A 26,937-nucleotide genomic window follows, 5' to 3' on the forward strand; every position below is an offset into this window, starting at 1 on the left:
GTTCGTAGATTCGTGATGTTTAAAGTTGTTTCATGAAAAAAAAATAAACTGTAGAACAGGGTGGGAAAGAGAGCTTTTGATTGGTGTAGACAATGCAAACAGATAAAGCCATATAACAATTGTTATACCTTGTGTAGTGAACCTCATAGAGCACCCATGAAGAGCTTGACAGGTGTATCCCAATGGAACCACAGCTTAGCGAGCTTTAGAACTATGCATCTCCACTAAGGCTATATGAGGACTACATCGAGGCGTAAAGTAATTGATTGCTAGTTATCCTAACATGTCTCACCCTAAGATGTCATATCACTGTACTGTTGAGAGTATCAAATTAAATTTCCACGTCAACAATCTTAAGACACGTAGCAAAGGGACCATGCAAATAGCTCATAGACACTACATGCTGATCCCTTCTTCTCTAACCATTTTACTTTTCTCCAAAGAGATATCTAACCAAACCTAAATACCCTCTCTTTCCTCATTCAACCATAACCTTTTTCTTTTAATTACCTTACCGGTTAACAAGCATCAATTTTAATAGTGTAGTTATTTAAACGAAAATTTTTAAAATGAAAATTTTTGAATAATTTAATGACAAAACCAATAATTTAGTTCCTAATAAAAAATATCCCTCCCTTCCGTCCAATTGAAAAAAAGGTGGATAATTTCAATGTTCAAACAAAGCCAAGCTAGAGAGAAAATTAAAATAAAAAGAACCAAAATTGATAAGCAAACTTAAGCTAAGATCCCAAATTCTTATTGGTTGTTGGATGGCTTGCAATTTTGGAAGGCTGCTAAAAATGTTGACCCAACCTGCCCCCAAAGTCACTGAAACAGACAATATACGGTATTTAAGTTATTAGTATTATATTAACCCATTATTGCATTTCCATTGGAGAGGAAAGTAAGTAACCGAAGTGAAAGGATTTGACAGAAAAGAAGGGAAAGACTCTGATAGAAAAATGGAGAAAGCAATCAACAGACAACAAGTTTTGCTTAATCATTTACAACCCTCTTCTCAATCTCATCAATCATCTGCTGCTATTCTGTTTGTATGCTTCATCTTCTTCTTTCTTTGGAATTTTTTGGTTCTTTCTATTATTCTGAAAGTGGTTTTGTTTTCGTTTGATCAGCCTTCAAACTGCGCGGCGGGGGATAGCGCTGCCTATCACCGGACGGCTGCTTTTGGGGATGATGTTGTGATTGTTGCGTAAGTTATTTACTATTCAAATAATCTGTATCATGTTATCCAAATTATATACTCTCTTTTTTTTAATCCAAAGGAATTAGTAGGAAAAAAAATCTATATTTTATGTGTTTCTTTGATCGATTAATTTTGGTATTAAAGAGGGGGAAATCGTTGTTACACAGGGCATGTCGCACTGCAATTTGCAAAGCAAAGCGTGGAGGCTTCAAAGATTCACTTGCAGATGATTTGCTTGCCCCTGTTTTAAAGGTTAAATGCCCTTGGCTTTTTTAAGTTCAGTTGTCTTTGAAATCACATTCCTTTTGCTTCCCATCTTAAGTTAAGTCTCGATGCAGGCTGTGATTGATAGAACAAAGCTGAACCCAAGTGAAGTGGGGGATATAGTTGTTGGTACAGTGTTGGCACCTGGTTCACAAAGAGCAATGGAGTGTAGGATGGCAGCATTCTATGCTGGTTTCCCTGGTATAGTTATTCTTTCAAATCCGTCTTCTTTTTCGAGATTTTAACTGTTTGTTTTCATTGAATTCCATTTTTTAACTATGCCTGTTTTGTATGTAAATGTTGCTAACATAGTTACCTGTTACAACCAGATACGGTGCCTATTAGAACTGTCAACAGGCAATGTTCATCGGGCCTGCAAGCAGTTGCCGATGTTGCTGCTTGCATAAAAGCAGGATTTTATGATATTGGTAAGGATGCTTTATCTGATCTACATATTTGAATGCTAAGAAAGATTCAATTCGAGCGACCTTCACCTCGGATCCTGTATTAACCTTCTTGGTTTTCAATGTAGGCATTGGTGCTGGACTTGAGAGCATGACAACTAATGGTAGTGCTCCTGATCAAAGCAAGGTTAACCCGAAGGTATATAAAACACATAGCTTGTTTTCACTATTTTGGATATGTTTTACATTAACTTCTTAATATGCAACTGCATTTATTTTTACAGGTAAAGAGCTTTGCCCAAGCCCGGGATTGTCTTCTTCCTATGGGCATTACTTCCGAAAATGTCGCACAACGCTATGGTGTGACACGTCAAGAGCAAGACCAGGCTGCTGTAAGTTCTTTGGTTTTCCTTTAGAATATACCATTACCTACCTATGTAAACTTAAATCTTTGTTTTGTCCGAAACGCCTTTGTAAACATAATATAGGTCGAATCTCATAGACGTGCTGCTGCTGCAACAGCATCTGGTAAATTCAAAGAAGAAATTGTCCCTGTATCCACGAAGGTAATTTCGGGTAGTAAATTATTCCGGTTTAGTGTTTTTATGATATTTCATTAACTCACATTGTTAATCTGCAAAGATTGTGGATCCTAAAACTGGAGAAGAGAAGGCAGTCACAATTTCGGTGGATGATGGTATCCGCCCAGACACAAACATGGCCGGTCTAGCCAAGTTAAAGCCTGCATTTAAGAAGGATGGAACCACAACTGCTGGTATATACGGATGAAATTTGTGAAAAAAAACTCTGACAAGAACATTATGTAATTGAATGAAAACTTGTGTTCCAATTTTTTTCTTAGGAAATGCTAGCCAAGTGAGTGATGGTGCAGGAGCGGTCCTACTTATGAAGCGAAGTTTGGCGCTGCAAAAAGGACTTCCAATCCTTGGTGTTTTCAGGTAATGAAAACTGCTCCAAGTTGAGTTTGGCTCATTTATCTTAGCTATTCTACATTATCTTTTAGTGACCAGGTAGATGATGGCTCCATTTTGCATTCATTTACCGAAATAGTAGTAGAGATCACTGATGATATGGTTCTAGACTTCTGTCACTTGACTGCAAAAGAACAGTTAAAGAAGCTATGGCTTTGAGGGGGAAAAAATAGACAATAAGTAAATAACCCCGCAGTGCCTATCAAGTTTACCGAATTTAGAGATTAAAAGCCTTTTAAGAAAAGGAGAAGGAATATTTGCTGCACTTGATAATCAGTTATCTTTTCTACTCATATGGTAGCTTAAAAGGATGAGGCCCTCACTCTGCTTTCCTATGCTCCATTTTGTAGAAGCTTTGCTGCTGTTGGTGTAGATCCTGCTGTGATGGGCATCGGTCCTGCTGTTGCTATACCAGCTGCAGTCAAGTCTGCAGGTCTTGAGATTGATGATATAGACTTGTTTGAGATCAATGAGGTAGTAGATTTTTTTTTTAGTTAATTTCATGTTGAAGATTAATTTCATTTGAATTTTTCTTTCTTTTCTAAGTACGCAATATGTATTTTTTTTTTTCATCAGGCATTTGCATCTCAGTTCGTATACTCTTGTAAGAAACTGGGGCTTGATCGTGAAAAGGTCAATGTTAATGGAGGTGCAATAGCCCTTGGGCATCCTTTGGGTGTTACAGGTACAAATTTCACAATTTGTAATAAATAAATACATGAAAAGCAAACAATGAAAAGTACGAAGAATCCAAAATGCACACCTATGATGAATTCGTGTGTATGTATGATATTCTTCAAACACATGTACGTCTGGACAAATACTACATTACCTGTTCAAACCTTTCCAGAGGATAAGCTTGATCTTGAGGAGGGTCTGGTATTAATTTATGATATATACCGTTTTTTTTTTTGTATCAGGTGCTCGCTGTGTTGGAACTCTGTTGTACGAGATGAAGCGTCGTGGGAAGGACTGTCGCTTTGGAGTGATCTCAATGTGCATAGGTACCCCTCCCTCCCTCCCTCCCTCCCTCCCTCCTTAGTCCAAGTAAAGAATCGGAACAAGTTTAATGGCAGCACCTAATGGAGTGAGGCTTAGTTGCCTTTAATGGGATAACATGGTCAACTGTAGCTTGTAATTGTTTTTGCAATCAGTGATTTGACTTCATTTGCCGTTAACAATTGAACTGAAACGTGTAGACTGGTTCCTTTTTCTGTCTTTATCTGGTTAAGAAAGGTAATAGTTGGAGTGTTTGTGATTGCAGGAACTGGAATGGGGGCAGCAGCTGTTTTTGAAAGGGGAGACTGTGTTGATGAACTCTGCAATGCTCGAGCTGTCAAAAACTAAGGATGCTCCATAGATATGCTTGTTGCTACCTTACAATTTGTATTAAATATATGACTTTCCATTTTCCCATGATTAGATAGTTGTTTGTGAGTTGTCAAAGCTTTCATTTTGAAAAATCAAAATAAAGTTTACAAGTTATTTGAATATCTATATTTATCATTTCAATTTCATTACTTTTCAAATTCTAAAATCAAAATCTTATTCAACAAACATAATATTGTATTAATTTATTATTTTCATATAATACTCCCAAAAAAGTTATAATATTTTAATTAGAGTAAATTATCAAAATAGTCACTTTTATTTACCTCAGGTTACATTTTAGTTATTTATGTTAATTGTTACTAACTGTGTAATGATAAACTGATGTGGCACGTTAATTCATAATTTCAAACAAAAATTGTAAGTTAAATTATACAACTAATCTCTATATTTTTTTGTTTTAAGCAATTTAATTTTTTTTCTTTTATGTTCTTTTAACTCTTTTTTTTCATTCTCTTTTGTTTCTCCCTCTGTTTTCCTTCCTTCCCCAATTCTTTTAATGTATCAAATAGGATGGCACAAACCCTCTCTCAACTTATACTCTCTTACACTCTCGACTCTCATCAAATTCAATCTCTCACTCACCATGGCACAAACCCTTACATGTGCCGCTACATCCACCCTCATGTGTCACAGAGCTAGAACTTTAATCTCGTAATCCGTGCGATTTTAGACGATCCATTCGTTCCAAACACGCCTAAGTCAGTCTAAACACTACAAAGTGAGGATTCACAAAGAATTCCTTCAAGGCACCAATTTATATAGCAGAAGCAACACAAATCAAAAGAAGGCTCAAAAGAACAAAATAGCCTCAGAAAACTTATGCAATAGATGTGTTTGAGTAAATGCTTCCAATTGTATTACTTTATCAAAGAATACAAGAATACAATGGATGAATGTATGATTTAGAAGTGAGAGGGAGACTTTTTATTTATAGTTGAGCCCCCCAAAACCAACGATCTAGATCAAATTACATCAATGGACGAGATTAAGTCTATCCCTACAATCAAGGGATTTACAAGATCACATAATCAAATCATATCTAATCTTACAAGATATTATTCTCATCCATCTTCTAATATTAGTTTCCCTATTTACCAAGGTAGCCGAACTTTTCATATTTGCATCATTGGGCCACCCAGGCTTCAAACGGATAGACTTCTTCAACAGCTCTTTGAATCAGGCCAGTTCACGTGGGTCAAATGATCCCTATTTAAACGATAGACATCCTTGGGATGCATTTTATGCGATGGCCACGGATTTTGAACTGTGGCCCGTGACATTCTTCCTACCTATTCTTACAACACCCTCATTGCGCCTTCGAAATGCCACTGACTTGATTCGCCTCGGAACTCTTTCGTCACCTTGGCTCATTCCCGACTAACCTCACTATCGAGTCGTCCCTTCCTTTGAAACTTTTGCCTCGACTTTCATCGCCTCTTAACTCGAATCGTCTCACTCGTTGGTACATCTCGTCGGTAAGAAGCCACGGCTCTCACTTGCCCACATTTTGACTCGCTTTGATCGGAATCCTTTTGATTCTCACCACTAGGCTTCGGCATGTCCACAGTCTCTCGCCCTCCTCTCTTAAGAACTTTGAGAGGGCCACTGTGTTCTTGCCAAGCCAACAAGTTAGAATGCAAAACACTACCAAAGTGTTCGAAATGTAACTTACTCACAACATTTACTCTAGTCAACTTTTCAGTTTGCATCACCACTTTCGCAAAGTCTGATGCACAACTGATCTCGCCTATTGGTGGTAGCTCATCTGATGAATCAACATAAATGAGCCTCATTGATCCTAGATTCAAAGTTTGCATCACTACTTCTTCCTCTAAGTCCAATGCATAACTCACCTCTTCCTTGGGTGAAAACCTCGCCACTCAGCAAACTCTGTTGTTTTCCTCGAATTGAGCCTCATTGGTCCTAGCTTCAATGTTTCCATCACTACTTCTTCCTTTAAGTCTGATGTCAGAATCACCTCTTCCTTGGGTGAAAGCCCTTTCGATGACTCAACAAGCTTCGATGTTGTCTTTTCCTTGACCACGACGAACTTAAATTGCTTTGGACAGTTCCACAACTCATACGGACAACGACACAAAAAGTATTTCACTGGCTTCTTCTTGCTCCTCTTTGACCTCTTGGATTCGACACCCCTTGCACTCAACCCAAGTTTCTTGGGCACTTTGTCTAACCCATCATCCTATTCGATAGTAGACTTCTTCGGACATTTTCACAACCTATGCAGACCATGACACAAGAAACACTCCACTAGCTTCTTCTCATTTTCAGGCTCTTTAGCTTCGGCACTCTTTGCGCTCGACCCAAGTCTCACGACTTTACCTTTAGACTTGTCATTCTCAGAAAGCACAAATTTCTTCGGACATTTCTTCAACATATATGAATCGTCGAAAAGAAAGCATTTGATATTGCTCTTATTTTTGTTGGGTTTCCTCTTCCCAACTCATAGTTTCCTATTACCACCATTGTCGTTGCCATTGCCATTATCTTCCTTGTGATTCCCTTCATATACACCTATTTCCTCAGACTTGGAAGACTCAAACTTGTCTTTTCCTAGACCCAGCTTGACCATGGACTCCACTACCGTCATAGCTTTCGACAATTCTTAGACACCTCTTCGTTTCAATTTGTCTGACCCACGACTTTAACCCATTCTTGAAAGCAAGAAACGCTTCAATCTCGGTCACGTCTGAAATTTGGAGCATGAGTTTCTTAAACTCTCGAACATACTCCCCCACTGTACCTCATTGCGTAAGCCATCACAACTTTTCTTGAGCTTCCTCGGTAAATTCTGGATAAAACTGCCCATTTAATTTATGATAGAACTCTTCTTACGTCTTAATCTCACTATGCCTTTTATCTGTGGACCTGTCTCATTACCAAAAAAGCGCAATATCAATAAGAAACATGGAATTAGTGTTTACTTTAATCACATCCTCCATGATGCCTTTGGCACACGGAAGTAGTGCTCTATTCTCCACAAGAAATTGCCCACATCGTATGCAGACCTTGTCCCCGTAAACTCTTTCGGCTTCGGGACATCTACCTCACAATTGAATGCTACACTCGACACTCCATTACTCATGACTGCTCGACACAAGGCAAGCTATCCATTAAGCTCATCTATTATTGTGCTCAAAGCTTTCGTCGTAGCCATTGTTTCCTTCTTTAAAGTCATCATCATAGCCTCGAGAGCATTATTCTTCTCCGTCAGCTTATTCCTAGTGTAATTTAACAACTCTTATACATTTTCCACATTGGAATCAAGAGACATCATCACATAGTCCCTAGATTGTTCCCGCCAGTCCTCGAGTGATTCCTTCACGTCTTCATGGGCTCCTCGAGATTAGCCACTCGTTCCTTTACAGCCGACAACTTTTCCTTTAATGGAATTAGTTTTTTGGCCCACCAATGGGTCTCCTTTGACTCATTCTGATCAGCAACTTCTTTCGACATCTCGACGGTGCCTTCGCAACCCAGGCTCGGATACCACTGTCACGGGGCTAGAATTTTAGTCTCGCAATTCATGCGATTTTAGGCGATCATTTCATTCCAAACATGCCTAAGTCAGCCTAACCACCACAAAGTAAGGAGTCACAAATAATTTTTCCAATGCATCAATTTATATAGTGGAAGCAACACGAATCAAAAGAAGACTCAAAAGAGTAGAATAGCCACAGAAAATTTATGCACGAGAAGTATTTGAGTAAATACTCTGAATTGTATTAATTTCTCAAAAAATACAATGGATGAATGGATGATTTATAAGTGAAGAGGATGCTTTTTATTTATAGTTGAACTCCCCAAAATCGACTGTCTAAATTAAGTTACATCGACAAACGAGATTAAGCCTATCCCTTCAATCAAGAGATTTACAAGATTACACAATCAAATCATATCTAATCTTACAAGATACTATTCCTATCCATCTTCTAATATTAGTTTCCCTATTTACCAATGTAGCCTAACTTTCCATATTTGCATCATTGGGTCACTCAAGCTTTAAACGGATAGACTTCTTCAACAGTTCTTTGAATCGGACCAGCTCTCGTGGGTCAAATGATCTTTATCTAAATGATAGACCTCCATAAGATGCATTTTGTACCATGGTCACGGGTTTTGAACTATGGTTCATGACACACACGTCACCTTACTCTATCCTTTTTCCTACCCAAATGTCTCATATCCTCCAAATCCATCACTCATCCTCCTCCCATCACTTCTCTCCGCTTCTCTCATCACCCTCTTTCTCACGTCGTCCAATGTCTCCCTCTCGCCCCGACGCGTTTCACCTCCATCCGGTGCCGCGTCAATCTCTCCGCAAACTCTTCTTACCCTCTACTCAACTTTGGGTCGAACTTCAGCAACCAACTGCCAACTGAAATGACCCAATTATTTTCAAATTGTGATTATGAGCATTGACTTATCGTTACAGATAAACTCAATGAAGAAAAAGCTACTAAGCAGGAAATAATTGATTGTTATATCAAAACCCTCAATAAAATCGTTGGCAAGTTTTTTTTTTTGTGATTTTTTACGTTAACCTTTTTGGGGTGTTTGGATGCTGAGAAAGTCTAAGAAAATGGGAAGGAAAAAAGTTGATTTAATTTTGGAAAGGAAGATAATATCTTGAGTTTTTTTATTACCTATTTTTGGGGGGTTACCTTTGTTTTCAGAATAATTTATTCTATATTAATATTACTTATGATACATTTCATTTAAGGATTTAGAGAGTTCTTTTCTGTTGCTTGCATTATTAAAGCTTAGTTTGTATTTTAAGACCAACCTTTTTTATATTTATTTGTTATTTAATACATTAAAGAAATAGAGAAGGGAGGAAAACAAAGAGAGAATCATAAGAGAATGGAAAAAAAAAGTTCAGAAGAACATAAAATAAAAAATTAAATTACTCAAAACGAAAAAATATGAAGACCAGTTGTATAATTTAATTTAAAATTTTTGTTTGAAATGATGATTTAACGTGTCAATTCAATTTACCGTTACACCGTTAACGGCAATTAACAGCTCAGTGACTAAAATATAAACATAAGTAACTAAAATGTAATATGAGATAAACAAATGTGACTATTTTGGTAGTTTACCCTTTTAATTACCGTTTTGAGTCAAGATTAAAATTTCAAATTTAAGAAACATAGGGACTAAAAATGATAAAATTAAAAAAATGAAATAAATCCACAACTTATGAGACCAATAGCAAAATTTGACCTAAAACATGTACTTATTTGCCAAAGAATATCCCCCAGAATGCAGAAGCATTGAGACCCCATGCTTAAGTAAAAGCATACTATTCTTTAATTGCATCAATGCGCTTAACTGCAACAATGCCAAACCTGGCTCTTCTTGATTCTTAAGGCTAAATCCGTCTAAGCAAATATAATACTAGTTAACAAGGATGATGGACCAATAAAGTGACATTAGACCTAAAAGCATTTGAAATGTTATGATAAGCATAATCAATCATTAACCATGACAGTAAATGTTGCCAACTCTGCCCTACCACCAAATTTCGAGAATCTTACAGTGATCCAAGTTAACTAATTAAGTTCTGCGCCAGATTTCTCACTAAAACTGAGAATATGGCCAGGAATTAATAACATTAAAAGAAACATGGAGGAGCTAACACTTTCATTCGGGATCAGGTGAGCCTCCTGGGACCAACTGCATTGCACAAAATGAAATAGTATAAGAAATTTGAAACCGTTATAATCTGTGGCCTTTGGTTTCTGGTAATCCAAATTGTGTAAACAAAATCTTACAATGGCGATGTTGTTTCCATTAAGCAAAATTTGATCAAGCTTTGTGATCCGTCTTCCTTCAGTGGTGATCTCACTGTAATATGCAAAAAAGAAGCATAGAAGCAAATGACATCAGCACATTCTATGAGGGATATCCTATTTAAGGGGGGCAAACACTCGAGAATCACTTATGCACGCGGTCGAGCATGAGGCAGACATGTTACTAAGTCATTAAAGTCAAATGAAATATATATTATGCATATTCTTGTATAGCACTATTATTTTCAAGTCAATGTGAGAAAAAGCAAACCAAACATCTTGTCACTCTCAAAAGAAATAACCATCACCACCTAGTAAAAGGATATGCGAACCACTATGAAGATCAATCAGGACGAAACATAAATGAAAAAAAGGAGCCATGCGGCTGGCAAAGCAAGCGGATTTTCAGACCAAAACAATTATTTCTCAACATGTCCCTTCAACAATGAGGATTCTTACTGACACAACATTAACAGTAACGAAAATGATGACTGAAAAACCTTAATTCCACCACAAGGTATCAATTGGCATAGAAAAAAGAGAGTAGAAAACCTACTCTATCCCAAATTTAAAAGCCATACTCACTTTTTGCAGATTCCAAATAATTTCAACATTTGAACCAGAAGATGAATAGTAAAGCTTCAAATCATGGGAAATTTACTTCAACCTGAGCTTAAAGTTTGAACTCTTAAGTAATTTAAGGGGAAAATAGAGGTTACCCAAAGTACTGATACAAACATGACAACTAATAATGCCCAGACAACTTGATATCTTTCTCATTAATTTCGTAGCCCATTTTTCTCTAGTGAGAAACCCTAGAGTACAGAACAAAGTCAAACATTGCAGGGAAAGTCTGAGCTGAAATATCTAAATCTAAACCTTCAAAGAAGAAAAGAAGGAAGAAAGAACTTTACTATTCAGTGACATCTTCGAGGACCATGTTGACGTAAACATCGAAGCCTCTAAGAGTACCCACGAGCTCCTTGTCCCCTTTCATTATCACCCATATTTTGGACCCTATGCACCTATCTATCAACTCTGCAGAGGAAAAAAAAACCAGAAACCCAAATTGATATTCTGTCTGATTTTCTCGAGAAAGTGAAGGAAAAAACCAGAAAGGGGTAAAAAAAGTCACCTGACGGAAGAAGCTGCGAGGGATTGTTTGCCATTGCTTTTTAAGAGAGTTCCGGCGAAAAATAATCGAAGAAGAAGAAGAAAAAAGCTCCAATTTTGAGCTTAATTTGTCAACACTGTTTTCTTCTTTAAAGGGCTACAATCTTTTATAATGACTAAAATATCCTAGTGATAAGATCAAACAGGCTCAGTTGGCCCAACAGGCTCCAATTTTGGATTTCTGGGTCCAAGTTTTCTTGTATTCATAGCTCATCGACTATTTCAAGATTTCACCGAACTATCTTTTTCATGTCTTCTTCCTGTTTTGACATTACGTTGGCAACGATTTTGCTATCAAATGTTTGGCAGAAAATTGTATTTTGTCTCGTTTCTAGTTTTGTAAGACAAGTCCAAAACATGATCTTCTTCCCCATGATTGAAATTTTTGGATTTTTTTATATAAATGAACAATTATATTACAATGAGAGATTAAACATAAAATCTTATATCAATCAACTTGAAACCCACGCAAGTTTATCACTGAATTATATAAAAAATGTGCAAGGTTCTAGAATATATCTAGACATTCCATGATGTACGTTATCCCTTTGCTTCCTCGATTCACTCTCATCTGCATTCTTCTCCCAACATAAATATAGGAACACTTGAAACGAAAACCCAATTTAGGCAATGGTGAACACAGTGACACGTCGATTCACCCCATCTTCCATCAAAATTTTGTAAGACAAGTCCCCCTCCCCCTTTCCCTGTGAGAAAGGAAAATGATAATTAGAGAGGTTGAAAGTCGTGCAAAGATTGGCCTCAAATTTCTTGTAACATCATATTATTACATTAACATGAACAACTAACTACTATGGCCCTATGTGGCATCTCTTCTTTATCTTGCATAGTGAGACAAAAACTGGGGTCATTGTCTTTGTCCCCACCGGATTTTCAAGTGTCCTAAAATATCTGTTTGCTCACATGCTAACACTGTTTCTGGAATAAACATTTACATTTATTCTGACATTACATGTTCCTTTGGTACACGTTGCTGTTTAAAAACCTTCATTCATGGGGGTATATACAAACATGCTGTTACAATGAAGAATCCATCACAAATTATAACCAAAATCTGCTGTTTGGCTTAGTTTGGCTCTTAAATGCATTATTGGCCTAATATGATGATTTTGAGACCCTGATCTTAACTGATAATCCATTTCAGGCCAAGATATCAGGACCACCGGGGACCGACCAACCACGGGATTACAAGTGTATGGCAAAGACAAAAGCCACCAGGTCTGGTTCTTAAATTAATACTTATCTCCCTCTTAAATTCATCATATGAGCATATGTTATATAATACTACTCCCCTATGTTACTATGGATCTCAAGCCAACCCTTCCCCACTCACTGCTTGGTTGTCTCATCATCATCTTCCTCAAACACTCACTCACCTTTCTCAAATTTCTTTTTGTTTTCATCTTCACAAGTGCTTCATTTTTTTTTTTACTAGAGGAATCTCAAGCAATACTGACAGCACCACATAGATCTCTCAGAGCTGTCCATTTTGACCAAGATTTTGCTGAAACAAAGTAGAATTTCACTCATTTCCAATACTATATAATTTATTCAGTTCCCCTTCAAAGACAAAATATCAAGCAAAATACAAATGCAGGTGAGCTGGTTCATTAGCAATTCAAAAATCATATATATCGTTAACAAGATATTCAGCATAGCATTGTCCTCGACCTTATATATCCTTCATTTGTGAATTTATATATAGCAGATCCTTCAATGGCTCTTTAAGGTAGCACATGAACAAGGAAGGGAAAATACTAGAGGTAAGCAAAAATTTGTGTATATATATATATCTTGTCAACTATAACCAATTAACCGTATATGTTAATGTCTGAAAATGAGTCTAATATTGTTTCCAATTGTTTGCAGATCAGGAAGAAAAATCCAAAGACATAGTTTTCTCAAAGCATATAAGATCGAAAAGTAAGAAGTTTAATAAGTACTTTAAGCCAATCATATTTCCATGCAATAGAGATGTTGCAAGGGCCTGCTTCTATAGTACTATCTATTTGAGTAGAGTGAGGAGCTCTTCTCATAGAGGACAACAACAGCATTGGGCTCAATCCATGAAGATGAAGAAGAAACAAGATATCGCTACAGGGTTCGGTGTTAGTCCAAAGTCGGATTCAGGTACTCGTACAGGGGACAAGGTCGTTTTACCGTTAAGTGAACCCCCGGCGGAAAATGACCAATGCAACACCATTGAAAAGAAAGAAAAGGTTAAAGGGGACAAAACCAAAACCATGTCTAGAATGAAGGAGCTGTTGAGATGGGCCGCTGCTAAGAAACCGGAGAAATTAGGCGGGAAGTTCATCGGCAGAAAGGTAAATGAAAAAGCTTGTCTTCGAAATCTTCATTTGTTTAAGGATTGTGTAGTTTAAAAGAGTTCAAATTGTTGACAGGTTTTACAGTTTAGGAGCCGTGAAGCAATGAAAGGAGTGTCGGGTGATCATGATCAATTGAGCAATGAGTCACCTAAGATAAGCTTTAGGTGGGATGTCCAGAGCTCCTCCACTACTTCCTCAGCCTATTCTGGAATCACAGTGACTTCTTCGTTGAGAAATGATGAAACCTGCAATATATTATCATTGAATTCAACTCCTATGCATGGCTTAAACCGTTGTTGTAGCAGGAGAGGGAATTGGATAACTACAGACTCTGAATGTAAGACTTACATATATATATGTATATATATGTGTGTGTGTGTATTCTTATGGTGTTCCAAGTCACTTAATTATGTTTGTATGTTCTTGTGGACACAGTTGTGGTGCTTGAGCTGTGACGATATGAGATAAAGAGAAGGTGATGGTAGGCAGAAGCTGAAAATTTTCTTTTGGGGGGAGTGTAAAAAGGAAAAGAAAAGAAATACTCCATTGGTATAGGCTTAGATTTGATTAATTAAAGTTGATTGGTTATTTGTTGAGATATTTTAGACATTATCCAGTTAGATGTAGAAATATCAGTGCTATGGATCTGAAATGTAACATCGAAGACTACTCAACATTATTGACCTACGTGCCCAAGCTGACTTCAATCCATTTTCCATCGCACGAAGTTAAAGCCATCTACTGTTAAAAAACAGGCTTTTTAAGCTTAATATAGGCACTGTATCTATGTGTCTCGTTAGTTCATGCCTTTGTCACAAGCAATGTTTCTTCATAACATAGATTACTCATTCAACTCAATTACTCAAATTATAAATATTGATTATTTAAATTTTTAACTACAAACTTTTAATTCAAATTTGTTTGCATAATAATCTTTTCAGTACAGTAATCTTTAAAATTTTACAATATCTTATTTACATTCTATTTCTTTACTATGTCTCTATCAGATCAATTCACATGTAATCTAATGTTTTTATCATCTTTTCATCGGTTTAATGTTGTCTCTTTTTTTCTTTAATTTTAGTTTTTTTTACTTAATTATAAAAACAAAACATCAACGAATATTGAATGCAATATTAAGACTAGGGATGGTGATGGAGCAAGATGAGACGAATGTCATTAAATCCATCACCGCTCCATAGTTGACACACTTTACACTGCCATCCGTCTCGCTCTAATATGGATGGATGTATAATCTTGAAAATCATTACCACCTCTATGAATGTTGATTATATTCATTCCCATCTTACCTCATTCTGTTTCAATTTGATTTTTAATATTATCTTTAATCTTTTTAATCTTTTTAAAATCGAGTAAATATTTAAATATAATTCCCAGAAATATATGAATTTTTTTTCCTACATTACATTATTAATTCCCAAAGAATTAGGGTGGATAAACTCTAAAACAATCATCTGAATTACATCCAAAAATAAATATGATAATCTATTAAAAACCCAATTATGGAATATGGACAGACAGTTTGGACTTGGACTCCCTGAGTGGGTTGGTTTGTAGAGTTGGGTCAAATATTGCATGCCTACCTTATCCGATGGGGTGGTAAGGCGTTTGCCACTGACAGGCCACACATTTCGTAATTTCCTTGATTGTTAGGTTTATTATTATAAAAACATTCAATTTGTTTGTTAATTTGATTATGACAAAATTTGGATCCAAGGTGACAAAACATGTTGAGGTAAAAGCACACAGCCCGTTGTATTGAGAGTTAAATTGTATTTTATTCTTTTTATTCAAAAAATAGATAAATTATTTTCTATATATTAAATCAAATAGTAAACTGTCATTCTATTAAAAATTCCTTCCATTTTTAATGTTAAAAATTGATCTTTGTACATCAGTATGAGGTAAACGTGGCACACCACGTGTCGCTATTTGGTTATTCTATCAACTACGTCAATCTTGAACAGTATAAATTGATGAAATCTTTAACAAAAAAAATTAATTTACTCTTTGATCTAACGTGCAAAGATTAATTTATCTATTTTTTAGTAGAAAGGGTTAAATACAACCTAACTCCTAGTACAATGACCTCTATGGTGCTTTTACCAACATGTTGACCACACAAGCGGCTTTCAGCAAACTATTTCCAATCTAAATTAGTTCCAACCAAATCTTTAAATATTTATACTATATATTCATCATTTGATATTGTTGATGTCATAAGTCAATCAAACACTAACTTAGTTGAATTATGACGAAAATATTTTTAACTTACAAAGTATATTGCATTATTTGAAGATGCTTTTGTCATTCTATATCTTTTAAATAAAAATAAAAATATACACATAATAGCATTTGAATCCAAACCTCTATAAGTTTCAATATTTATACTTTATCATTCAACTAAACCTACCTCTATTATTTTGTTAATACAGTGTACCACGAGAATGACAGGGAAGAGGATGCAGTGGTGTTATGGAGGCCGATTCACCTTAAAAGGCGGAGAGCTGAAGAGGACAAGCAGAAGGCTAAGGACGAGGCTGAATATGACAAGTGCTCAAAGGTTGTTGAAGAGACCAAAAGATCCCTCCCTCATTGATTGAGGGGGTACTTATAGGGGTTGTTAAGGTGCTTATTATGTCACTATTTCATTCCAACCGAATAACTTTTTCATTACTATCTATTCCATTCCTGCGAACCATACGTGGTTTTGTAGTTATAACCACTCTTAACAACAAGTCTTATGCCCATTTGTTTTCCGAGAAAAATTGCTTAGTGTACTCTCTTTCTGCCTAAAAATCAAAGAAGAAAATGGTATTTTCTATTTTTTTTATTCGGAAGAATTGCAAATATTATGTAGAGTACACCTTAAAATAAAATTTAGTAACAAATATTTTTATAAAAAAAATTGATAAAAAAAACAAATGAAAAACTTTGGATGAAGGATAAATATAAATATTACTTAGCAAAAAATAAGATATAAATATTATTAAAAATGATAAGGTTTAGGCTCAAATACTTTGCTATTTTCTTTACGTAAAATATATAAAATAATAAAACACAATTAAAATAATACAATTTACTTTATAAAATAAATTTATTTTCATCATTATTCAATTAAATACACAATTTACTTTATAAAATAAATTTATTTTTGTCACTACTTACTCAATTAGTCATTTTCTTTTGGTTTCACACCAGCCCATTTCTTTTTCTCTTTTTCAAATAAACTGAGTTCATTTCTAAGTGACAAATTTCCAACTTTATTTTCTCTTAATCTATATCAGTGCTTTAACTGACCTGATTTTTTTTTATGTTAATTCAATTTTTTATATTTAATATATCTGAAATACCGATGTAAATATTATTCTTTATATATAAAAATAAAAAATTAATAACTTCATTGGTACGGGCATTGTTGTCAATGTAGGAAGATGTAAGTTTGAGTGCGTTGAAACGCATTATTCCTCCTATTTAAGTGTTGAGAAAAAATATGAATAATTTTAAACATTGTCTAAAAAATAACAGATATGACCAGATTATTAAAGAAAATAAAAAAAAATAGTGATGTAGTATTTAAACATTATTCACTTCAAGTCAGATAAGTTCGAATTTTTTTTCCTTTTTTTCCAAACTTTTGCTTGGATAGGCTAATAACTGGCTCAATTTACTGTTTGGATACTAAATAAACTAATTAAAAATGGGTGAATAATTGTTATACTCGTGGTGAATATTTGAGTTTTAACTTAATTGACATAGACATTGTTGTCAATGCAGAAAAATGTGAGTTTAAGAGCATTGAAGCGCATTATCCTCTTATTTATGGGTTGGGAAGATGCTATGAGTAGTTCTAGGCATTGTGTAAAAAAAATATGATCAGAACATATAATAAGATTGTTTAAGAAAAAAAAGATATGAAAAAATAAACCTGTAAGTGATTGTAGCCTTGTTTCCTAGCAGTTAAGTATCTATTTGTATTCTTTCAAAAAAAAGAGTATCTATTTGTAAAAGTCCCCAAAAACAGGAATTTAAGAAAATATAAACGAAAATTTTAATATTTTTGGCAAAAAGGAAAAAATAATGCATATTGACATAGAATGTTTCTTAAAGGGTTATGTACTGAATAGTATAATTTCAACCATAAAAATAATTAATAAATATGAAATGTTTCTATTTTAAAAGTTAAAAGCTTTGGTTAGGAAGTTTGAGGATCAAATTAATAGAGTTTGTCATTGTGAAGGGTTAAATTTATTAAATTATTTAGAATTAATATCAAATTGATAAAATATGTAAGTATTAAGGATTAAATGCGCTATTATATTAGTTAGAAAAAGGCTTTCTGTTATCAATCTAACTACGAGTGACCGAAATAGGAACACGGATATAATTAAGTAACCATTTGTATAATTTAACCTACTTTATTTTAATTATAATTAATTTGAGTATATATAATTTATAATTGTAATTGTAAATTTAAAAAATATATAAAATTAAATTTAAATACCATAATGAACTAAACTTATAAAATTTTCATCCAAAAATGGCAATTCTATTTTTCCAAATTCCAAAACCATAATGAATTATCGGTTAAAATCGGTCCCTACACTTTAACAAAATTTAAGATTTAATCCATGTATTGAAAAAATTAAAAACTAAATCTACTTTTTTTATTTAAAAATATCAGTTCAATCATTAAAATCATAAGTATTTTTTGTTAAAATGTGTCAACTTGAAATTTTGATTAAATTTTCTTCTTAAGGCATAGTATATGATTGACAGAAAATAAATACGATAAGTTAATAAATTTTAACCAAAGTTGATAATGATCGGACTAAGATTTTTAAATTAGAAAAATAAAAAGGTTAAATTTATAACTTTTAAAACACAATGACTAAATCTCAAATTCTATAGAAGTGAATGTACTAACCGCATATTTTAACTTTAATCCTCTTTTTCTTCTCATTTCCTTCGAAAACCACGTTCTTTCACCCACCTCTCAGTCTCTCATTTCCAAGTTCCAACTACCTTTCGTTCTTCTTCCTCCCTTCGATGTCAGACCACAACCCTAAAGAACCCAACATCAACTCCCTCAGCCTCGATCTCACCCAACTCATCTTCTCTTCCCTTCCTCTCCCTTCCCTCCTCCGTGCTTCCGCCGTTTGCAAGCTCTGGAATTCTCTTATTTCCTCCCCTTCTTTTACTTCCCCTTGCCTTTCCTACCCTTGGTTCTTCCTCTTCGGTCTCCACAACACTTCTTCTCGGAACAACCAGTCTTTCGCCTTCGACCCTTTGTCCAACGCCTGGTTTCTTCTCCCTCGCCTTGATGACCCCTCTTCCTCCTCTGCTTTCCTCGGCTCCAATGGCTTCTTTTTCACCACCACTCCCAATTTCAGCTACACCCCAGTTCTCAAATCCGCCTGGCGTTTCACCTCGCCCTTGAAGTTCTCCAGGCTTAACCCTCTTTTGGGTGTCTTCTACGATGGTTCCTCCGGTGGGTTGGGCTTCAAATTCATCGTCGTCGGTGGAGTCAGGTTCATTGGTGGCTTGGTTGATATCGAAGACAGGTTGGCTGTTGAAATATATGACCCGAATCGTGATTCTTGGGAGCTTTGCCCCGCTTTGCCGGCTGATTTCAGGTCCGGGAACTCAAGCCAATCTCTTTCATCAGCTTTGTTCAAGGGCAAATTCTACGTCTCTGGGATCTACTCTTGCTTTGTATCTTCTTTTGATTTACGAAACCGCGTTTGGAGTGAGGTTCAAACTCTCAGGCCACCAGGGGTCATTTTTTCCTTTTTGATTCCGTGCAACGACATGCTTGTTTTGGCCGGGATGTGCAACGCGCCACGGGGACCGTCGTTTAATCTCTGGAAAATCGATGAAACTACATTGGAATTCAGCGAGATTTCGATCATGCCGCAGAGCTTGTTACACAGCTTGGTAGAAAGCGAGGAAGATGAAAATTTTGCAAGCTTGAAATGCGTTGGAATGGGGAATCTTATATATGTATTCAATGAAGAGTATCACCAAAAGTACCCATCATGTCTTTGCGAAATCAGTGCTGAAAATGGGAAATGCAGTTGGAGGAGAGTGCCTCGGTTGCCATTACCTGTTAACAAATTCCATAAAGTCATTAGCTTTTGTTCCACCGTTTCTCTAACTCATTCTTTCCCCCAACAATAAGATGATGGGGGTGGCACAAGCTATGTATTACCTTGGTAAGTTTGAACCTTGAATTTCTTTTCCTCTTATCTTCCTTTTATGCTTGATGTATTGCATTTTATTCAAGCATTGGTATTTTATAAGAATTATCATGGTTTTGAATTTAACAGGTCAGTCTCTAGTGTGATTGAATTTATACTGATTGTGATCTCGATTGAATCTATCAGTTTTTGTAGTTTGTCATTGGTGGATGAATTGTATCCAGCTCTAGGATAAACTGGATGTCTTGACTTCATTTGGAATGTTCTGTTGCATCCTTGGGGCAATTTTTTGAGCACAAGATGCTAACAAAACCTGGGTTATTGGTCTTAAGTGCAAATAATGTCCAAAGAGTTCTTTTGGTGGGTTAAAACCCATAACTATCCTTTTTATCTGTCATTGTTCAGTAATTCATTCTTCATCTTACAATTCATTCCTAATAGCACCGACATAATCGAACCTTTGTTTCACTAGCTGTTTGCATCTCAGCCACTTGCTTTTTGCATATCTGGGTTAAGAAGTTTTTGAATTTGTACACTGCTCCGTAATTCCTTTACTTCCGTTTTTGGTTGTCATGCACTTACTTAACATCACATCATCATATTCCATAGTTGTTTGTGTGTCACATGCCAAGTCCTTTAGTGTGAAGATAGGATAGCAATGCCATTGATGCACTGTTAGTCATTTTAGTTATAAGAGGTGGTTTTGCATATTACCATGATGGTTGCAAATTAAGGTACCTATTGAACCTAGGCAATCTTGCAGTTGATTAGTTGTGCTACAGCCAAGGATGCCTATGCTTGCTGATCAGTCAACTGTTCTACTTCAATAACTGACCTTCAGTTAACCAAAAGAGTAAAAGATAGTACTGAAATAAATACACCAAGTATGTCGTCAATTACCACATGCTTGCAATTTGTGCTGAATTATGCTGGTCTAATGCTTGATGTTACTGACATTACATTGCATCTTTCCGCAGCTTGCTCTAAGGCAAGTCCAACAACAGATTATCAAGAACCCCACAAATTGTGGTTGCAAAACAGAATCATGCTTTCATGCTGAGATGAGCTTGAAGATGCCTGCTACTGTACAGTTCTTCATCTGCCAGCTCTTGCATCTAAATAGTCTTTTGAAAAACTTTGTTAGCTTTTTATTTGCAGAGTCTCACAAGGAAATAAGGTCACAGAGTGTTTTGTGGATGCTTTAGTTTCTTCTTTCGATCGATAATCCCTCAAAATCGATCCTCTCATTCAGTTAACTATTATGTTGGTGTCTATGTATTGAAATTGTTGTTCTGAAATAGATTTGTGCTTCTTTTCTCTGTCAGAATTTGAAATGTGAATTGTATGAATAAATTATTTTTTATGGAGTAATGGTTCAGCTTAAATCTTTTCCTCTCAAGTAAAGGTTAGGATTATTGAATGGCCTGCGTTATTTTTGCAGACATTAATGAACAAAAATCCTAGCAGGCAGAATCTATTTGTAATTGTTCTTATTGAATTTTCTTGTTGACCAAATTTCTTTTAATGAAAAAAACATAGAAATTATAGATAAATTTTTTAAAAGAAATTAAAAATTATGGATAAATCTAAAATAAATTTAAATTAACCATTTATAAATATAAACAAATTCAACCTGATCATACATTATAGTAATGTGATACAATAATCCTACCCAACCCAATTTAGTCATAGAAGAAAGAAAATTCTAAAACATTTTATTAAAATTTTGTTTTGGGTTACTTTACTCTTCATTTCTTGATTTCCAAGAAAATATATTCAAGCTAAAAAAAAAAAAGCAAAAGAAAGCTTGGGCCCGAAGGTTAGGGGCCACATAGTATCAACCAATCTAAGCCGTTCGTGTATGCAACTCGCTTTCCTGTAGCGCGTGTAAAAAATAAAAGGTTATTCTCTGCATAAAACCAGAGCAAACCCCAACCCAATAAAAACCCGAGAAGGAGAAAATTAGCTAAAGATTAAGCAAGGCCACGGAAGAAGAAAAAAGGGATTCGCTGTTTTGTTTCCTTCTGCTACTGGTTAGGGTTTAAATCAGGGGTTTTCCTTCTTCTTGTTCTTCTTCTTCTTCTTCTTCTTCTCACTGCTTCACCACTATTCCACCATCAACAACCAATGGATAGATACCAGAAAGTAGAGAAGCCAAAGCCTGAATCACCCATTAACGAGAATGAGATCCGAATCACTTCCCAAGGTGCTATTCGGAACTACATCAACTATGCTATTGCTCTTCTTCAGGTTCCCTCCCTCTTTATCTTCACCCCTTTTTTCCACTTACCTTCATTCTTGTTGTCATTTTTGTTTCTTGGCATTTCCTGCTCGTGGGTTTCTCTTCTTGTTTTGAGTAGCTTTCTTCTATGGATTTATTTGCCTCCATTGCTTTCTTTTTGGACTTGCTTTTTCTTTTATGAGTTTTTGGTTTAGGGATTTGACGTCGGTATCTTTAAGTGTTAGTTGCTCGATAGTTTTGGGTTTTCTTTTTCCTGATTTTGAGAAAATGATTGCATTGCGTATCTTTGTTTATCAGAGTTGTTTGTGTTCAATCCCTATTCTATTCAATGGGTTCTATCCTGTTGTTATGAATAAAGCTATTTGATACAATTTTTAGCTAATAGCTGCTCTATTCTTGTGTGCTATTTTTAGCTAATATAAAATTTGGGGTTAGAATTTTTTAGCATTCTATTAGTCCATTACTATTGATGAGTTGGTATTAGTTGTCAGCATATACTTAGCTAAATATGGAAGAAATCAAATCTTAAACATCGAATTTCCTTTTTATGTGACTCTGCTACCTTTTCTTTGAAGCTGGTTTCTATTGCTTTTTGCCTATTCTATTTTTATGTTGATTCACTCTGAATAATAGCTTTATTAGACTATTCTGCCAGTGGTGCACCTTTTTTTTATATTCGTTGTTTGTATTCAAGTGTTTCGATGATGTGTTTTTAGGACAAGCATGTGAAGGAAATTGTCTTGAAAGCAATGGGACAGGCAATCAGTAAGACAGTAGCCATTGCCGAGATTTTAAAGGTTGTGATGTCCTTACTGATCATTCCTGCATTGTGTTTTGCCACTTTTCGTGATTACTGAATTGCATTGTGAAACAGAAACGGATTCCTCGCTTGCATCAAGATACTTCCATTAGCTCGGTGAGCATAACTGATGTGTGGGAGCCTATTGAAGAGGGCCTTGTTCCGTAAGTCTCCCTACTTTACCCCTATTTACGATGTGTCGAGTTTATACTTAATACATGAGTATTTCTTATCTTGTTTGCAGTGTGGAGATGACTCGCCATGTCTCAATGATATCTATTACCTTGTCAACCAGAGAACTAAACAAAAACTCTGTTGGGTAGGCTAAATTGTCTTGTATTTTTTTGTGCTTTTTTTTTTCAACAATGGGATGGTAAATTGATGAGATGTCTGTTGGTAGCCAATTGTATTACAAGTTCAGGGAAATGAAACCAGGGAAGCTTAGATTTTTAATATTATGCTTAGATGGGGTTTGATATAACTCTAGATGCCAGTTCTTACATGTTTTAATAGCCTGTGATACAGAATTATTTTTTATGTTGCTTGTTTGATTGAGACAAGTCTTCGCTGGTATGATTTGAATTGTGTGACTCCAGGTATCAAGCTCCACATTATGCTGAACAACCAAAGCCACAATATCATTATCAGCAGCAGCAACTGCCAAAACAAGGTCGCATCCCATATAATGCTGTTAATGAAGGTGTTTTCTTGAACTAGTAGTTCTGCAACTGTTCGCTAAGAACTCTGTTCATTTCAAGCTCAACTCATTTCCTGTACTTTAAATGTAGATTCATATGGCCGAGGTAGGGGTCGTGGTAGAGGCAGAGGGAGGGGGTGGAGTTGGGGCAGGGGTGGCTATGGAAATTATCAAGGTATAATATATGGATTTTGAGTAGTTTTATGATAATTATTGACATTTTTCTTTGAACTTTTACATTTGTGAAGCAAAAATTTGCGTTTTAGTTAGACCATACTTTATACCTCACTTATTTCTTATAGATAATGGTGGATATTCAAACTGGGGCAGAGGTGGAGGGCGAGGAAGAGGTTGGGGTTATCGTGGTAAGTATACTTTTTAATAGCTTATTGAAGGAGTGGTATTTTATAACTTTGAGAAGTTTTATATGCTAAAATAAAAACAGTTCATAGGTGAAGGTTCCTTGTCTTAAATTTGTGAACTTGGGTTTCCTTGCTCCTTCCTCATCTGTACTCATCAACCAACCCGTTGTCGATTTTCACTCCTTTGAATATAAATAATATTGCCTACAATATAAGGAATGTAGAACAAAGTTTTGAGAGTAGATCAAGCAAAAGAATGTCTAGTTTAGATGTTAGTTGTAATGTAGAATTCAAAGGAAATTCACAATGATAGTACCAATAATCTTTTAATTTGGAATGATGGCTTTTGCTTGTTATAACTTGGTTATGAGAGCATGGCTGTTGCACCTATCAAAGTAGCCAAAATCTTACTGAAATAAGTTGTAGATGCAGAATAGAATCATTGATGAATGAATCTCAAATTGCTGTAAAAAATTCATTTGGCTGTTTTACTGCGGCAGGTGCTGGTTATGAAAGAGGTAGAGGTGGAGGTGGTAGAGGCTTTAGCCGTGGCCGTGGGAGGATGGGTGGTGGTGGTCGCTCGAGGGGTGGTGGCTACTGAAAGCATAATCAAAGACGGATAAAGTTTGTGTTTTTACCCCCTTTAGCTAGATGCTTGCTTGCCTTGGCCAGTGGGAAATTATGGAAGTAGTTCAGTTTCTAATAGCGTGAGATTGTGGCTTAAAATCTCCAGCACTATTAAGCAGTGGTAATGTGTTTGTTTCTGCATTATATGGATGAGAGGGTAGGGGTAGTTTTGTTGGGTTTTTTTTCGCATTTAGCCAAGGGCAAGATGATGATGATGATGATGGGTTTATATGATTTGTGCTGTAATTGAAGTTTCCCTTATGGTTTTGCCAAATCCCAAATACCCTATCATGTTTATATATATAATATGATTTCTTTATTCCTTGGATGTATATATTTGTCTCTCTCATTTTCTCTTTTGCCCATCTAGGAGTAATTCAAGGACATTCCCATTAAGGCTATCGAATCAATCGAAGGGAAAGCATAGCTACTACCTGTAGCAACTTTACCATGGAACTTTTGCTTAAAGCTGCATGGACCGATTATCCGTGGGAATTTTATATTTTTCCTAATTTGGTTTAACAGAGCCATTAACATCATATTACTACATTTAGCCGATAATTTGATATATCTACTATCTTACATACTATATTACATTTGGTAAAAAAAACTTATTTAATAACTACATGTAATTAGAAAGAAAAGTAAAACTTTTACAAAAATATATATATTTTTTGCTTTTCTATTCCTCTTAAAAATATGAAAGAAACATAGATAAAGAAAAAATAATAAAAGCAAACATATAATACCTTAATAGAACTATAATATGAAAGTTCAACTATACACAAGGCACCTAAGTCCTTTATTAATTAGCAGCTTTACTCTGCATATTAGCCCAACAATTTGAGTCTTAAAATGGATATATACCCTTCAAACTTTTAAATGTATGACTAATTTTGATGATTCAATTAATGGAGACCAAAAGTACAGAGTGATTGTGGATGAAAAAAAGAAATAATTAAGCCATATTATGAAATGACTGATGGTAGATGGTTACATAAAAACATATATTCTTTTATTACATATATTCTTTTATTGGGAGTTGATCAATGCATTTTGGATGATTTGAATATGATCCTTACTGCTCGATATATGGTAGAGGAAATCTATGTCGCTTTAAAAAGTATAGGACCGACAAAAGCCTCGGGGTTGATGGTTTTCTGGCCTTATTTTTTTAGAAACGTTGACATATTGTGGGAGAGGATGTAACCTCATTCCGCGTTGAGAGCCTTGAATGAAAGACTGGAGTTGGATCATATTAACAAATATAGTACTCATCCCCAAAGTGTTGCATCCAAAAAACATGGTAAACTTCAGACCTATAAGTCATTGTAGTGTTGTCTATAAAATGGTAGCTAATGCAATAGAAAACCGTTTTCAGAAGGTGTTGGACCTGTGTATTAATAAAGCCCAAAGTGTTTTTGTACCAGGGCGTTTGATTTCTAACGTGTTACTTGCTTATGAAATATTGCATATGTTTCGTCAGAAAAGAAAAGGGAGCAAGGTGAGTGGACCTTATCATGAAATGTGTCTCCACAGTGTCATATTCAGTGAGCAATAAAGGAAAAATGGGTGAGTTTTTTCGGCCTTTTATGGGGCTTAGACAAGGAGACCCATTAAGCCATTTCTTATTTCTGATTTGCAATAAGGGTCTTTCTACCCTTATGCGCATGGCTTTGCAGGAGGGTTTGATTAAAGGGGCAAAAACTAGTAGACGAGGCCCTCAAATTTCGCATTTACTTTTTACCGATGATTATGTCCTTTTCGGTGAAGCAAATGAGAGAGGAATTCAAGTTTTGAAGGGTATTTTGAAGGAATATAAATCGTGTTCAGACCAATGTGTGAATTAAGACAAATCAACGGCTTACTATAGCTCAAGTACCCCAAAAGAAATTTGAGTGTTGATTTCGAAAAGGTTGGGAGTTTAGTATTCAAATGATCTTGAGAGGTACCTGGGCTTACCTAACATGGTGGGGAGACGGAAGAAAGTAGCATTTCAGCTCTTGAAAGATTGGTTCAAGAAGAAGATCGATGGATGGAATTTGAAGTTCCTGTCTCAAAGGGGTAAGGAAGTTTTTATAAAGTTGGTATTGCAAACCAATCCACCTTATGGCATGTTTCTTACTACTCAAAACTTTATGTAGGGAATTAAATAGTATCATGGCACGGTTCTGATGGCAAAAGGGACAGGAAAAAAAGGAATACATTGGTGTGAATGGTCTCGACTATGTGAGTTAAAAGAAAATGGAGGTATGGGTTTTCACAGCTTTGAGAAATTCAATATTGCCCTATTGGCAAAACAAGGATGGCGGTTGATAAATCGTCTTGATTCTTTATTAACTTGCGTGTTAAAAGCAAAATATTTTCCTGATTCTGATTTTTTAAACGCATGTTTAGGG

General features: G+C 35.5%; 5 protein-coding genes across 7 annotated transcripts; 4 read left to right on the forward strand and 1 right to left on the reverse strand.

Annotated features, from left to right (window-relative positions):
* Positions 1-742: 742 nt before the first annotated feature.
* LOC107912592 (3-ketoacyl-CoA thiolase 2, peroxisomal) lies at positions 743-4,355 on the forward strand. The gene is made up of 14 exons (XM_016840836.2): positions 743-1,052; positions 1,134-1,210; positions 1,372-1,456; positions 1,543-1,669; positions 1,798-1,896; positions 2,001-2,071; positions 2,157-2,264; positions 2,361-2,438; positions 2,515-2,647; positions 2,735-2,831; positions 3,215-3,338; positions 3,441-3,549; positions 3,785-3,868; positions 4,129-4,355. Exons 1-14 carry the CDS (start codon positions 963-965, stop codon positions 4,209-4,211), a joined length of 1,365 nt encoding a protein of 454 aa, XP_016696325.1. The 5' UTR covers positions 743-962; the 3' UTR covers positions 4,212-4,355.
* Positions 4,356-9,709: 5,354 nt separating this feature from the next.
* LOC107912591 (sm-like protein LSM5) lies at positions 9,710-11,472 on the reverse strand. Its single transcript, XM_016840835.2, has 4 exons — positions 11,205-11,472; positions 10,984-11,107; positions 10,052-10,124; positions 9,710-9,953 (listed from the first exon to the last, which is right to left on the reverse strand). The coding sequence occupies exons 1-4, from the start codon at positions 11,236-11,238 to the stop codon at positions 9,921-9,923; spliced, it is 264 nt and encodes an 87-aa protein (XP_016696324.1). The 5' UTR covers positions 11,239-11,472; the 3' UTR covers positions 9,710-9,920.
* A 1,058-nt stretch (positions 11,473-12,530) lies between these two features.
* On the forward strand, positions 12,531-14,448 carry LOC107912590 (uncharacterized). Of its 2 annotated transcripts, none has more exons than XM_016840834.2 (5): positions 12,531-12,860; positions 12,972-13,026; positions 13,133-13,587; positions 13,666-13,927; positions 14,026-14,448. In XM_016840834.2, the coding sequence occupies exons 1-5, from the start codon at positions 12,855-12,857 to the stop codon at positions 14,043-14,045; spliced, it is 798 nt and encodes a 265-aa protein (XP_016696323.1). In that variant the 5' UTR covers positions 12,531-12,854; the 3' UTR covers positions 14,046-14,448. The 2 variants fall into 2 exon arrangements, with proteins under 2 accessions (XP_016696323.1, XP_016696321.1); XM_016840832.2 differs by having other exon boundaries at positions 12,554-12,860; positions 12,969-13,026.
* Positions 14,449-18,506: 4,058 nt separating this feature from the next.
* On the forward strand, positions 18,507-21,189 carry LOC107912588 (F-box/kelch-repeat protein At3g24760). Of its 2 annotated transcripts, XR_001688211.2 has the most exons (3): positions 18,507-19,826; positions 20,575-20,695; positions 20,789-21,189. XR_001688211.2 is itself a non-coding variant. In XM_016840830.2 (2 exons), exon 1 carries the CDS (start codon positions 18,661-18,663, stop codon positions 19,789-19,791), a length of 1,131 nt encoding a protein of 376 aa, XP_016696319.1. In that variant the 5' UTR covers positions 18,507-18,660; the 3' UTR covers positions 19,792-19,826; positions 20,789-21,189. The 2 variants fall into 2 exon arrangements, 1 of the variants encoding a protein (XP_016696319.1); XM_016840830.2 differs by lacking the exon at positions 20,575-20,695.
* Positions 21,190-21,742: 553 nt separating this feature from the next.
* Positions 21,743-24,857, forward strand: LOC107912589 (ribonuclease P protein subunit p25-like protein). The gene is made up of 8 exons (XM_016840831.2): positions 21,743-22,061; positions 22,770-22,850; positions 22,928-23,016; positions 23,097-23,171; positions 23,449-23,552; positions 23,641-23,724; positions 23,852-23,914; positions 24,412-24,857. The coding sequence occupies exons 1-8, from the start codon at positions 21,939-21,941 to the stop codon at positions 24,510-24,512; spliced, it is 720 nt and encodes a 239-aa protein (XP_016696320.1). The 5' UTR covers positions 21,743-21,938; the 3' UTR covers positions 24,513-24,857.
* The last annotated feature ends 2,080 nt before the right edge of the window (positions 24,858-26,937 follow it).

The sequence above is a fragment of the Gossypium hirsutum genome, chromosome D11 (genome assembly GCF_007990345.1).
Source record: "Gossypium hirsutum isolate 1008001.06 chromosome D11, Gossypium_hirsutum_v2.1, whole genome shotgun sequence".
NCBI lineage: Eukaryota > Viridiplantae > Streptophyta > Magnoliopsida > Malvales > Malvaceae > Gossypium > Gossypium hirsutum.